Source organism: Macadamia integrifolia, chromosome 12 (genome assembly GCF_013358625.1).
Source record: "Macadamia integrifolia cultivar HAES 741 chromosome 12, SCU_Mint_v3, whole genome shotgun sequence".
Taxonomy (NCBI): Eukaryota; Viridiplantae; Streptophyta; class Magnoliopsida; order Proteales; family Proteaceae; genus Macadamia; species Macadamia integrifolia.
This window is the reverse complement of record NC_056568.1, coordinates 11466445-11481585: the sequence shown is the minus strand read 5'-3', so window position 1 is coordinate 11481585 and position 15141 is coordinate 11466445. Positions and strand designations below refer to the sequence as shown.

The 15141-nt window shown below is 36.0% G+C and overlaps 1 protein-coding gene across 2 annotated transcripts in view; it reads left to right on the top strand.

The window, feature by feature from the left end:
* The first annotated feature begins 7912 nt into the window (after window positions 1–7912).
* The window catches only part of LOC122057831, a 19780-nt gene continuing 12551 nt past the window's right edge, over window positions 7913–15141 (top strand). For both annotated transcript variants that reach the window (XM_042620136.1, XM_042620135.1), the window contains exons 1-2: window positions 7913–8048; window positions 11946–12077. In XM_042620136.1, coding sequence (XP_042476070.1) covers window positions 11967–12077 — 111 coding nt within the window. In that variant the 5' untranslated portion in view covers window positions 7913–8048; window positions 11946–11966. The remainder of the gene's footprint in view (window positions 8049–11945; window positions 12078–15141) is intronic.

Here is a 15141-nt window from a genome sequence, read left to right as displayed (position 1 = left end):
TAGCAAGTGTTATATTTTCATATTTAGAATAAATGATATGTAAAAAATATGATAAATCATAAAGATGAATTTTCTAACATTAGGTGATCATCAAGATCATCTAAAGATGTCAATTTCATCAAATTTTAGTCATTTGTCATAATTGTGTTATTGATTGGTGTTGTATTTTTGTTGCACCAGAATTACAACTGAACATATGGTGAAAGATTTCCTAGTCTACGAGACCATATAACTTATAAATAGAACGATAAAATTATAAGAATGTAGACAATGCATTTTGACACTTTGAGGGATCTTCCATCAATGATGATCAAATCGAGCTTATTTAATTTTCATGGAGACAATGTGGTGAAAATGATCATTTTATCCCTAATATACATTAGGGATCCGAACCTTCCCATCTTCGAATAAAATTTTGGGTTAATCACTTTATGGATCGAAAGTACTCGGAGAGGCCTTCGCGATGATGTAAGACGTGTCAAAACAGACCAAGTAGATCCAAAGTTATTAATGTTTGAAGGTATGCCTAAAAATTGGAAAACCTGTTTCATGGACACCGGAAAGCAAAACGCTGCAACACCCAATGCAAAAACTGTCATTTCACCATCTCCCGAAGAACCCACCTTCAAAATCAGAACACTTTTGGAAATAGCAAAGGAATCTTAGGCTTAAGGGGAATTAAAGGGAAGCGAAGTGACTATCAATGTCTCAAAATCGTTCCATATTTAGTTATTAAATTTTCCTCTACTTTGCATGCAAATCCGTTCACTTTAAAAAGTAAAATAAAAATTATCTGTGAAATGCATCATTACTATAAATATGATAAGAAATTTATTTAATTTATATAATAACATAGAATAATGATTACAAAAATTTCATTTTTAAGTAAAAAATTTTCACTTGCTTTAACCTTTATTTTTCCTGGCAACCAAATGTAGCCTTACAAGTTTTACTCCGGACCATGGTTTGAAGTTCATATCGAATTGGATAAAATCACCTAGATCATATCAGTATCTCTAATAACAATCCAATCCGTATCAATCCACTTGTAAGATATACGGGTAAAATGGTCTAAAATAATATTAAAAAAAAAATTACTAGTCAATCCAACTCCGATCCTTATCGATATCAATTGTGATCGATCATGAGTTTTAAAACCTGGCTCCAGACATCAAAGAGATACATTGTTCACAAATCACAACTTCACAAAAAAATAACCTGAAAATGGCTCACCTCAATGGCTCAGCTAAGAAATTCCAGAAAGGTTTCAAGAAGGAACGGGTACCAAACTGAAAGACAAAAAAAGAACCTAAAACATACGTGAGAGAGAGAGAGAGAGAGAGAGAGAGAGAGAGAGAGAGACTTTCCTGCTTGTTGGAGTGAGAGAGCAAACACCAGCACCGGTTCAAGGACAAATGTGATGAGCCAGTTTAGAGTCTAATCTTCTCCATCACTTTGCCGTTGTGCCTGCTAAGACACATTTTTTTGTTTTTTTTTTCTAAACTATCTGTTCACAAAAATTGGTCATCCGGTCTACCTAGTGCAGATATTTAGGCCCTTCTAATATCTTATCAAACTGGTCTGTTCTGGAAACATTCACCATATATTTACATAACCTTCCTAGAAAGCATAGAAGATGAACTCATTATATCTATAAAAGTCATGACTTTAGCCCAATAGTGCTGCCTAGCATAGTGAGAACCAAAACAATTCAATTAAGACTACTTGGCCCATTACTCGACCTACATTTGATGCTAGATACAATCATAATAATTGTGGTCACTACTCATCTTTTATTTTTCTTTCCATGTAATTATATGTTATCATTTTGGTCAAAGGAAAGATGGTTTTTTTTTTCCTCCTGATAAATAAAGCAAGAATTAGAAGTCTTAGAAAAGCAGTCAAAATCTGTGTTCCAGGGATTTCAATGGATGTCCAAACAACTCCTCATTGACTTGAGCTTACAAGCTGGATCATATCTATCTATTTTAACTGCATCAACCCACAAGACCAAAAATTTGGGGGTAATCTCCAAATTTAAGTGAACACATAAGTAATCTCAACCTACCTATTGTCATTTTGGGAGACTTCAATGAGATCACCTCACAAGACCAAAAATTTGGGGGTAATCCTTTCAAACCTACCACATCAATAAGCTTGTTAGAAAACCTCATCTCCAACCACAACCTCCACATCATTAGGACCAATGGTAACTTGTACACCTAGTCAAACAAACAAAAACCTCCAAATCTTATAAAAGAATGTCTTGACATGGTGTATGCCAACCTAGAATGGATCATCCTTTGCCCACACTCTTCACTTTCCAAATTGGCTTCAGTCTGTTCAGACCACAACCCAATCATTTTCCGCACCTGTGGACCATCACCCAAATCTAAAAAGTTGTTCCATCACCAGCATGCGTGGATGGCACACTTGGAGTTTTTCTCCTTTTGTTTTGAAAAATGGAGAGCACTAGATGGTGACTCTCTCACCTGGATGCTAGCGTCTCTAAGTAGGATTTTATCAATATCAAACTGGGATACTTTTGGTCACATAGATAATATTAAATTTAATTATTTATCTCAATTTCTTTTGTTGGAAAATAATACTTTGACAGATCCTTTTGTAGTTCTTCCTTAAATTGGGTTGGACCCAAGCGAAGGTAAGGTGGGTTTTGGAGGCGGAGGAAAAATTTTAACACCAAAAATCTAGACACTTGTATAATTCGGATGGTGACAAAAACACAAAATACTCCCATTCCATAACTAAGGTTAATCTTCATAAGAGGAAAATTGATTTTATCATTAATAATTGTGGGGAAAAACTATCAACCCCAGAAACAATAGCTTCAAAATTTGCATCATTTCTCTCTAATCTATTCACCACCACCAATCCTTTGGACCCATCCTTCATTGAGTGCCTTTTTCCCCATGTGGAGTCCATTCATACTTCCTTACTCTCTAGTGCTCCCGCATACACAAAAATCAGGAATATTGTCTTTTTTGGACCTTTCAAAGCTCCAGGGCCTGATGGTTTTCAGGCAATATTTTTCCAAAAGTGTTGGGATTTTCTAGGTGAGGATATTTGCAAGTTTGTGACCGATTTCTTCCAATCTTCCCTTCTTCCACCCTCCACTAATCACACACTCATCTGCTTGATTGAAAAAAATGACAATGCACACACAGTGGAGGAATTTAGACCAATTAGCCTCTGTAATATTACCTACAAGATCATCGCCAAACTGTTGGCAACAAGGTTTAAACCGCTTCTGAATCAAATTATATCCCCATATCAAGAAGCCTTTGTACCTGGAAGACTAATCTTTGATAATATTATTATCGCTCAAAAAATCTTCCATTTTTTGAAAAGGAAAAAGGGCAAATCAGGATTTGTGGCAATTAAATTGGATATGACAGAAGCCTATGACAAGGTTGAATAAGGGTTTATCCTAGCCATCTTTCGATTTTTGGGATTTGAAGATAAATGGTGCGACATGATTCAAAGCATCATTAGCACTACTTCTTTTTCCATAAAAATCAATGGCTCTGGCTTTAATAACTTTACGGCCTCCAGAGGAATTCGACAAGGATGCACTATGAGCCATTTCCTTTTTATTATTATTGTAATGGAAGCACTTTTTAGATTGTTGGCTACATGCATGGATCTTAATCTATTCAAAGGAATCAAAGTTGTCAGGTACACTCCTGAAATCACCCACCTTTTTTTTGCAGATGTCAGTTTTATTTTCTGTAGAGCTAATCATGATGACTTGGCCACTATTAAATGTGTTTTGGAGCTATTTTTTGACCTTTACAGTCTCACCATCAATTTTGCAAAAAGTGGACTAACATTTAGCTCAAACATTGATGACCATACCAAAACCCATTTGAGTAATATCATTGAGATAAAGAAAATGAACAATCAATCAATCTACTTGGGAGCCAACCTTTTCCATCAAAGAGCTAAAACCCTATCTTTCTCCAAACTCTTGGAAAGAGTTAGAGGTAAGCCGAGCACATGGAAATCCAATATGTTGTCCTTTGCTGGGAGAAGTGTTCTACTTCAATCCATGTTGGTATCAATCCCCTTGTACCTCATAAGTTGCTTTGCCCTCGGCCCCCCCCCCAAAAAAAAAAACTATTTGCAAAAAATTGGACTCCATTTATGGAGACCAAATCAATAAGAAAAAATGCCATCTCATTTGATGGAAAACAATTTGCCAACCCAAATCAAGGGGTGGACTTGGAGTTAGAGATTCTGAAACCCATAATTTGTCTCTCCTGCTAAAGCTTGGATGGAGACTGTTAACAACTGAAAACTGCCTTTGGGCAAAGACCTTAAAGGCTAGGTACTTCCACAATAGATCCCTTTTTTATCCCAAATTAGTTAAGGCATAAGGATCCTTTTGCTGGAATAGCATATGCAAGACCATACCTTGGTTGAAAAAAAATTTTATCAGGAAAATTGGTAATGAAGTCAACATTGCATTCTGAGACGACCCGTGGGTCCAAAAGGATAACCACACCATCGATCTGGTAAATTTTAAAAATATTAGTCAGTGTGTTACTAAGGTTAGTGATACAACGATTAATACGCAGTGGAACACTTCAGTACTTAACTCGATAATACCATCACACATTATTGAGATTATCACTCAGATCACGCTGTCCCAACAAAATGATCGATGATGGTGCCTGTTATCAAAAGAGGGGTATTTCAAGATCAATCTGGCTGCAAAATACATCATGGAGAACTCAATGAATGCTCCTATTAGGTGTCCCAAAAGATGCAACTGCATCACACCATGTGCAAAATGGTGGCAGTTTTTTTGGAGAATCAAAATACATCCCAAATTCAAACTTTTCTTATGGAGAATCACTAATAATGGCTTACCCATAAGGGATATAACATCCAGATGGGTGGAAATGGATCCCACTTGTGTCAATTGCAATAATAATAGGGAAACTTTGTCCCATGTCCTGTTTGAGTGTGAATTTGCTAAGCAGGTCCGGGTGCCCGGCCCACTAGGTTTCAAACCTGAGTCTATTCTATTCTCGAATGTGAACAAAATAATAATGTACTACTTCAATTCTGGTCTCATCCCTAGAAAAGACCGAGAATGGTTCTTTTCTATCTTCATGATAACCAATTACTTTATTTGGAAACACAGTGACCAAAATCCAAACTTGCACCACACAATCAAGCAAATTAATTACTGGATATCTTTTGGGATAAACAATTTGAAAAATATACCACAATCAGATAGGACACAATCAGAAGTGACATTAACACCACATACAAAATTAAACACACTAATCATAACCGCAATCAGGGACACAAGGGGAACAAACTCAACATGGGCCTTATGCATCATTTCTAATGAACAATGCATACTAATGGAGTCAAATTTCTGCGTGACAGATAAGGTTGGTGAAGCAGAGGTGATAGGGCTATTTCGAGGTCTAACCAAGGCACGAGAATGGCATGTGAAGATAGACTAGGTGTGGAGCGATGCTGAGGAGATTGGATGGCTCCTACAAAACAATCATAACCTTATGCTTGATTTCTGGCCCAGAACCCTATTATTATTATGTACAGAATTAGACAATCAACCTACTTACCAAGAATTTCGTTTAATAGATAATGCTAAGTACATGGGGGACTTAAAAACTTTAGCTAAGGAGTATTATTGAAGAAGCAATATCAGTCTACTATGTAATAGTCCTAATGTCTAATGGACACTTACATTAGTAATTAAGTAATATTTCTCTTTTCATTTGATATAAAAAAAAATTAAATAAAAAAATGCATCAACTCTATCTCTCTTGAAATAACTTGACTCTGTGAACTTTTCAAAAATATTAGCCATTTCAAAAACCCGAAAAAGTGATACAAATTCTCTATTCCTCTTTGTTGTTTTTATATTATCTATAAGTTTATTTTATTTTACATATAGGATTGAGTCTTCTTCAAGTCACAATGAAGGAGGACATTCTTCACCCATAGTTGTCATTGTGCTTGGATGGGTGTAGGGTGTTAGAAAATATCAAAGGGTATTTTGGACCTCCAACAAATAGGATAGTTGCTAACAGTTTTCCGGTGCCATGCTGGTAGAGTGCATATCCTTATGAGTTCATGGGTTCAAATCTCATGTCTTCACCTTGCCTCTTGAGGTTCCCTAAACCCTAAACCTCCTCCCCACCTTTCTCTTGTAGCTGTAGTTAAAACCCATAGGGCAATTAGATAAGTATGCTGAAAAAAAAAAGGAGTAATTTATTATAGATTCGTTGATGTTTCTTCCTCTATAGGTGAAGAAAATAAAACTCTCACTATGTATCTCATTTATTACAAATAAATGATTTGCACGTTTACATGATCATTTTTCGAAAAATTAATTAATGATGTTAAATATAGTTATTTAGAGAGCTAGACCATACATTTCAATAAGCCAAATCAAAGGATCATTAAATAGGAAAAGGTCCTTCGAGCCATTAGGCTTGGGTGCATTAGCACCTTTGTGTCTATTTCTCTCTCTCTTTTTTTTTTTTTTGGTAGAAGAAAATTCATTCAATAGAACATCGTGTATGACTTGGGGCCTCCTAAATAATAAGTTCACGAGCCAAGTAGTGGAATGTGGTCAATTTGTCTAATTAACATGGTCTTCCTTGTCAGGTAGACAAGCAAATTTTGTCTTGAAATAACAAAATTTGATAATATAATGATTGACTTATGTGTTTATCTTTCTCCTGGAAAATCACGATGACACAATGATTGATTTATATGTTTCTCGCTCTCTCAAATTCAAAATCCAAACAAAGGTATCTTTGGAAGTTAATAAAAAAGTAATAAAAATTCAAAAAGATTTTAAAAGAGGAGAAAAAGATAAATAAATCAATCATTACTTCGTCATGATATATATATATATATATATATTTTTTTTCTCTTCTTACTTATTATTATTAATTTTTTTTTGGTTAACCAAGGTGTATTAATCAACTTATGTGCACCTCGACTAATCCTCGAAAAGATTAACATAATATCCTATCGTCACGATCTTTCTTTAAATAGTAAATACACATATGAAGAAGAATCAAACCTGATACCATATATATATATATATATATCCACACCATCCCCATTACTATTCCCAAGTCCCAATAATAAATACACATATGAAGAATCAAACCTGATACCATATATATATATATATATATATATATATATATATATCCACACAATCCCCATTACTATCCCCAAGTCCCATTAGAAACAAAACAAGCTCCATGCAATGAGGGGACCGAGGAGCAGTAACGCTATGAGTGATACAACTTTTGTTTTTTGATTGAGTTATGAGTGATACAACTCACGAGCAACTTCACACTTCAGTCCAAGTTGGGGTGATCCCGAGGAGAGACTTCGTGTCATCGCGTCCCCAAACATCCTCTTAACAGAGAAGAGAGTAAGGGGACCACATCAAACATCACAGACCCATGTCGGAGACGATTATTTTAGTATATTTATTACCGTCACCTAATATAATGTAATAAGCGTAATGGACCATCCAACTTACTGAGTAAATAAAAGATTCTATAATGGTGGTTCATGATTCGGTGATCTACCGTTATAACTATGGATCCGGGTATATAACTATACTCTGTCATGACTCATGATCCGTTTGGGAGATAAAAGGATAAGGCGAGCGCCATCTTCGTCTCCTCCTGACGTTAAAGGCGCCGTCTCTAATTCCACGTCCGTACTAACGTCGTTAACTATTTTGACGTCGTCGGACATTAACCGTCATTGTACTCATGCAGTGGCCGCGTGTCGAAGCAGCGGATTCCAACGAAGTTTAAAATATGATTGTGAATTATTTGGAATCCGCCGTGGGAAAGGGTAAAAGCGCCCTTCGCTGTACAACTTCACTCACTCTTTACTCTGCTTAGTTTATTTTTCCCTCTCATTCTCTCTCTCTTCCACAGTTTCTCTTGCTTTCCTTTTGGCGGCTTTAGCTTTGGAACATTCGCTCGACATCTCAAGCTTTGCTTGAGGTAAGATTTTTATGAATTTCTTTTCTAAGTTCTGTTATTCTAGCTTTGTGCTTCTGAATCCCTTCTCTGTTTTCTCCATTTTTTTTTTAAACCAGAGTTTCAGTGGTTTGCTTCGTTTTGTGGATTTCATCTTCTGAGTTTTGTTTCTTCTTTTTTATTTATTTTTCTTGCATTTTAGCTCGTGTTGTTTGAAGTTTGAAGATTTTTCTTTTCAACGCATGGTCTTTGATTATAGAATTTGCAGAGTATGGTGCTGTCTGTTTCGATTTTGATTTCTATAACTTGGCATTTATAAATCTTATTGTTTTCAGTTTGGAGTGATTTTTTTTAGGATTATTATGTATAAAAAATCGTTCCTTTCTCCACTTGTTTTATTATGTGGTTTCTGAATTTACTTTTCTTGATCTGAGATTCATGGATGTGTTCTGTGGCTGCGGTTAAATTTCTTTGCTGGTAAGGACATGCAACGATGAGTATATTATCTGTGAAGGAACACATCTATAATAATTACTGTAAGGAATGATAATCTGATGACCGCCGGCAATCATGATGACGATGATGCATGGCCTCTTCCTGGTCACACATGGAAAATTTCTGATAACGGTTGTGATGTTTAGTGAACAATAATTGATATTTTGATTGCAACGATGAATGTGGTTAATCTTTTAAGAGAGTTACAATATGAAAATGGTGATGCCAAGTTAGAATTATGGAGATCCACCTTGGAATCAAAAGCTTTTAATATAAGTATGGCAAAAACAGAGTATATTGTGTGTGACTTTAGTACAATAGCACTGAAAGTGGGGTGTTGAAAATTGATGATAGGGAGTTACCACAAAGTGGAAATTTTAGGTGCCTAGGTTCAATCATAAGTAAAGAAGGAGAAATAGAGGATGACGTTGCACAACAAATTAAAATGAGATGGATGAAGTGGAGGACTGTGTCTGGAGTGTTGTTTGATCTCTATGTTCTTTTAAAATTCACAGGAAAAATTTATAAGACACTCATACGATCAGCAATGATATGTGGAGCTGAACGTTGGGTAGTGAATAAATGACATAAACTTTGTGTAGCTGAAATGAGGATGTGGAGATGGATGAGTGGTAAAACTAGAAAGGATAAAATAAGGAATGGACAAATTAGAGCTCATTTAAAAGTAGTTGTGATATATGATAAGTTGCGGGAAAGTCAAATGGGGTGGCATGGACGTGCAATGGAGGCCTTTGAATGCTATAGTACAGGGGAGTGATTTGATTCAAATTGAAGGAGCTAAAAGAGTTGGGGTACGAATAAAATGATTAGGAGAACTGGTGAGGAAAAACATACGTAACTTAGGATTAGTAACAAAGATTGCTCTGAGTAGAGCCGATTGAAGGAAAAGGCTGATCCATGTAGCCGACCCCATTTAGTTGGGATAAGCTGAGTTGAGTTGTAATATGGTGACGACAATTATGTATCATATATTAAACCCAAGAATGTTCCAGTTAGAATTATTGCTGGAGTCCTTAGAAAAATTACTCAAGACGCCTGTAGTGTTTAGGAATTAGTAAGTTCAGTTTCGTATTTGAGAATGGAAAGAATTGGTTTTTCCATGTATCATAGGTGTTCGGTCCTGGAATTTGGGTTCAAATACAATATTGCAAGGCACATACAATAAATGGGGTATTAGTTCAAACAAATTAAGGGGAAAAAGTGAGCACTTTCAACAAGAAGGGAGGTCAGAATCTCCTCAACCCAAAAGCAAAGAGACTAAGAAAACTAAACTAACACAAATGTCAGAGGAACATCCAAAAAAAAAAAAAAAAAAAAAAAAAAAAAAAAAATCTTGGTCTCACACTCACATACACACTGTCCTTTTAAACGTATGAACGCAGTGAGATTTCAAGAATAGCCAATGCCCTGAGCCTTTTGATACCTCAAGTCTTCTTTTATCCTGGCTTTTCTCTCTCAAGTTTTTTTTTTGGTGTGGGGTGAGGGGTGGGTTTCTGGTGGTTGTTGTATGGTGGATTTGGCTGGTGGTTAGTTGTTTTATGGATGGTCCTAGTTTGTTTCTTTACTTTTTCTGTTCTGGCGCCTCAGATCTTCTCCCTTTGTATACTTGCTTCCTCTTTCTAGTATATTTCTATTATTGTTGCTTGATCAAATGGAGAAAAAAAAATGTACTGATGGAGGCTGGTATAACGTCATTTTTCGGCTCTAAGTTGGTCCTGGTGGTTTTGTTTGGTTATTAATTATATAATTTTTTTACTTGATTTATTTTGGATTGAAGTTAGTAGTTGTAGACTTGTAGGAGTCCGTTTGCCTAATTTACCGAGTGTGAATATTGTGGCTATGGCCTATATAAAGATATGATGGAAGGCATAGTTGTCAAGGAGTTATCGACGCACTGAAGTATTTCTTGGCTAGTTGCCGTAAATTCATGGAAAGACTGTTGGGGTGGGGGGAAGAGGGAAGAAGAAGAATGAAGAGAATTTTTCTGTGGAGGAGTTTGCAAGTAACAACACTCAGCAAGAACTTCGTGACTCTATCATTGATTGACAAAATGCAGTGGCCTTCACTTCTGCTGTCAACAAGGTTCAAGGTATCGGGTTTTGACCTTTAGGGAGACCGAAATTTTGGTCGAAACCTAGGAAATTTCGAGGAAACTAGGGAATTTTTTCTGGTTTGGTGGAAACTTAGGTTTCGACGCCCAAACAATTTTTTTTCTCCTGATTTTTTGTGCACATCATATTTTAGACATCTCTAACACATTCACATCATTAGTTTCATAAAAAAATACATAAAATCATACTTGCGTGGTGAACCAAAGGTTCGGTAATCATTACACTGAGTTGTTGACTGAAATATGTTGTAGGTAAATGCATTTTCAAAAACAGAAAAAAAAAAGAAGCATTAACATACAAAAAAAAATTCGGCCACCGTGAATGTGTAGATTGGGTCCTCCTAAGTAACATATAAAAAATTTACATAATTCAACTCTATTTACAAGTATATTCTATAAAAAAAAAAATAAAAAAAATTTTTTTTTTGGGAAGTTGGGATTTACCTTTTTGGTCCAAGATGTCTTTCTTATGTAGATGAAGCAAGAACTACCCTTAGATTCAACTTTGTTAGGCAAAAAATGGAAATCTCCACTGTTTCCCCAAGTTTCCCACTCTTAGGAGAAAAAACTAAGAAGAGAGGGTCGAATTCTGTTAAAGAAGGCTTGGGTTTCTTATCAAACTAACTTATATAGGACCTGGTTCAAATCGAACTAGTTGGTTTGGTTGGTCGAAACATGGGAATTTCGTCGAAACATGGTTGAAACCTGTGACTTTTAAAAGTCACAGGACATATCGTTTCGACCCTTGGCGATACGGTCGAAACCTGCGAAATTTTAGAATTTTTGGATGGAAGTAGGAAAAGTATCCTGTAAGAATTGTTGTTTTGGTTATGTATGTAATGCAGTAGAGTACTTTCGGGATAAAAAGGAGGTTGAATATATGCTGCCATATCATGTTTGGTTTTGAGATGGGGGATTTTGTCATACAACAATATTAGATTAAAAGGTGTACAGCTCTAGAGGGACAGTTTTGTTATATTCTGCAAAGGAAATGACCAGAGTAGGAATATGAGGTTTGGTTTATTTTATGAAAATAAAAATGACTGGCTCATCTGTGAGTTTGTTGACTTTTTAATTTTTATTCTGAATAAGATTCATATAATTTCATGCATAAATGAATGAATTTGCATTTCTCCTAATTATATTATTTATTTATATTCCATGACTGTAGTAGGCATAGTAATGAATCAGTGTATTTCTTAGTGGATGTAAACTGCTTGATCACCCTTTGTATATTAAGTTTGCTGATTTTAAGTTATGAAATTGTGCTTTTTTCCTTCTCCATGGTTCTTTAGTGTGGCTTCCATTCAAAGGAAATGTACGGAAACAGGCAACAAAGTTTTGTATCTGAGATGGTGTCACATTCTGGAGGAGACACTTCCATTACTCCAAGTGACAAAGAAAACACATTGATGTGCAAATTTCAGGTATGAAGTACCATGATTATAACCTAAGATGGATAATGGTCATTTCTGCTTTCTCGAGTTTACACCATGCTATAATATTGATGCATTGTGCAGGCTCATTTCAGTTAATAATCCTTGACTAACATTTTTATTTTTTTTTATTATCAATTTTATATGTGATCAATGAACATTTTTGTTATAACAAAAATGGGGTGAGCTGCCCATGGATTTAACAACTGGACATTGTCGATTTAATAACGTTTAACTGGAACTGGATACCTTTTTGGTTTCCAGTTTCTGGTTAGGTTCCTGGTTTTATTGTGGTTAATCCCAAAGCGGAAGTGGGCTCCTTGTACTTTGATATCCTGGTCTGTTTTTCAGAACCAGAAGCTGCATTGTTTTCCAACTTTTTTGAAATTGGGGCAGGCTGTAGAGGAAACTATACAATAGAAGAGGCTGCACCAGCAAAAGAAAGGACTAAATTAGCTGCTCCCATTATCCCTTTGTTTCAGCAATATTTTATATTGTTGAAGGCGGAAGAGCTACTGCTAAAATGAGAGTTACAAAACATTTCTGGACAACAGTTCATTTGATGCTACAATCTACATAGTCCTGAAGATATTTCCCTATGCCAATGCATGTTCAGTGGGCAAACCACTACATGATGGCTAAATGCTTATTTGTGGCCCATATAGCACTTTTGGTTTGGCCAGCTACACCATTCCAGAAAGCAGGCGAAGTATAGGTTCTGTCTGACTGGCCCAATGGGTTTGATATTTATATCCTTTTTACCTGAGTTATCTTATTTTGGGTTGGGAGGGTCATTTTTTTGTAAGTTATTAGTGCGAGTTTGGCCTGGTTCAGTGTTTTTTTTTGGGGTGGAGGGGGGGGTGGTGGAAGGTTAATTTGGTTTTGGTGAATCTGGTCTAGTGACCAGAAGAATTTTTGAATTTTCAAATTTGTATATAAGCTATGATTCCTCGTGTGTTGATGCTCAGACTTATATATAAGTATTGTAACCTACGTTAGAATTATATTTGACATTATTGTGGACTGCATGGCCAAGCTTGGTGGCATGGATCTATTTCCCACCATGTGGCAGCTTTAGTGCTCAAATTTATTGGATAGGTAGCCCACTTGTACTTTATTCATGTGGTAAGTTTCAGTGCCTATGTGGAATTCTCCATGGACAAAAAAATGGTTTTAGAAATGGTTGAAAAACCAACATTCTGATGAGATCTGGGAAAAAGGTTGGTAATTGCAAGTACAATCAATAAGAATGCAAAACATGGTGGTCAGACAATGGAGTTGGACGACAAATTTAATATAATTTCATATGTGGTCAACTGGAGGATTACCTGCTTATCCAAGTGTATCAATTGGCAGTCCAGTCCTCCAATGGTAGCAAGTAGAGCCACCCAGCCAGCCCTACATAGACCACCCTCAAATCTTTTAGCCTAATTGCTATATGAGGTGCAGAAGTTCTGTTGCTGACAAGGCTTAATGTGATACATTCATGTGGACCTTGTGGATTTCAAGGAGTTTTAGCCTTTAGGAAGTAGAATGATATTATGATTTTCTTTGTGATCGTTTGGTGGAGAATATGTATAATTGACCAATATAGGTCAAGATATTTACTTGAATATCCTTATGTAGAGTGCTTTCAACAGGAAATTTAGGAGATCTTTCAAATTGACCGGGGGTCTTTTGCAATGAGGAAGTAGAGACGATTTTAGTGGATATTGTATTGAAAATTTTCTTGGAACTGTTAGGGAGACTGCAGGAGTTGAAGATGATATTCCCAAATTACCCTTAACTCACTCTGGGGCTAAAGGGTTGAGATCGTGTCAAGCTAGTTCCATTTGCAACATCATGGAGATGTGGAAAGACGCCATAGCTGTATTTTTTATGATAAAAATATGGAAAGACCCAAGGATATGCATGGATGTGACTGGGCTACATTGAAGGAATTTGGAGAAGTGGATATTTTGGCAAATAATTCTTTGATTTAATAATGTTTCTTTAACAGCATGTCTTGTACATCTAGTGTTACTAAATAAAATCACTTTGTTGCTGTATATCTGGAAAAAATGGAAGGGAAAGAAAATTTCATAATTTCTCTTTCCTTCTGATTTTTTGCAAATTTTGTATTCTATCACTTCTATTCTTTGATTTCCATTTGTATCCTCCATATTCGTCTGACAAATCTCACCTATTTATTGACACCAAACCTCCAAAAAAATAAAAGACGAAAAGACTTAATCATTCAGAATCCTCACTGTGCCCCCGTAATCTATGCCTTCAACCATTGGCTCCGGAAATTAAGTCCTATTTTACCTTCTCCTTTCCCATTACATTAAACCTGTTTTCCTTTGAAATCTTTACATATTTTGATAATTTTTACTTTTCTTTTCTGTCGTGTGAGATCAGTTACTAGGCACTATCCTCTCCCCCTCGTGGGTGTTTGTGTGAATCATGGTGATTTTCTTCTGTTATTTGCATCTAACAACCTGCAATTAACCTCCTCTGGTATGAGGAAATGCTAAGCGGCTCTTTCTTGTATCTATGTGTAAATCGAGACCTACTAGCGCTAATACTGAGATGAGGAGTGGTTTTGTCTTTTTATTTTTCTGGACTGTTATTCCAGTTGCCCCTGTAACCTTTAGGTTATTATATATATGAGTGGAGTGGGAGTTAAAATACACAAGTTGCAACTCCCAACTGGTTATACATCTATCGCCTCTCTCTTTCTCCTCCTGTTTTTCTTTCTTCTAATATTTACACTATGCATTAATTTGCCCCTACATGAGACTGCCTGTATCACTAGAGTTTAATCATTCTCTAGCATGAGGCTTCCGCATAAATAAAAATAAAGGGCATACCCAGAGCATGAGGCTTCCGCATGTGCGAGGTCCAAGGGGGGCGAGGCAGCGTTACCCCGAGAATGTCTAGCCCATGAGTGTTGTGTCAAATTCTTCTGGATTCCAATTAATTAATTCCATACCAAAAAACTTTAATTTGATAAGAAAATATCTTATAAATTAAATGGGAAAATATTTTGGTTTATTTTTCTCTTCCCTGAACA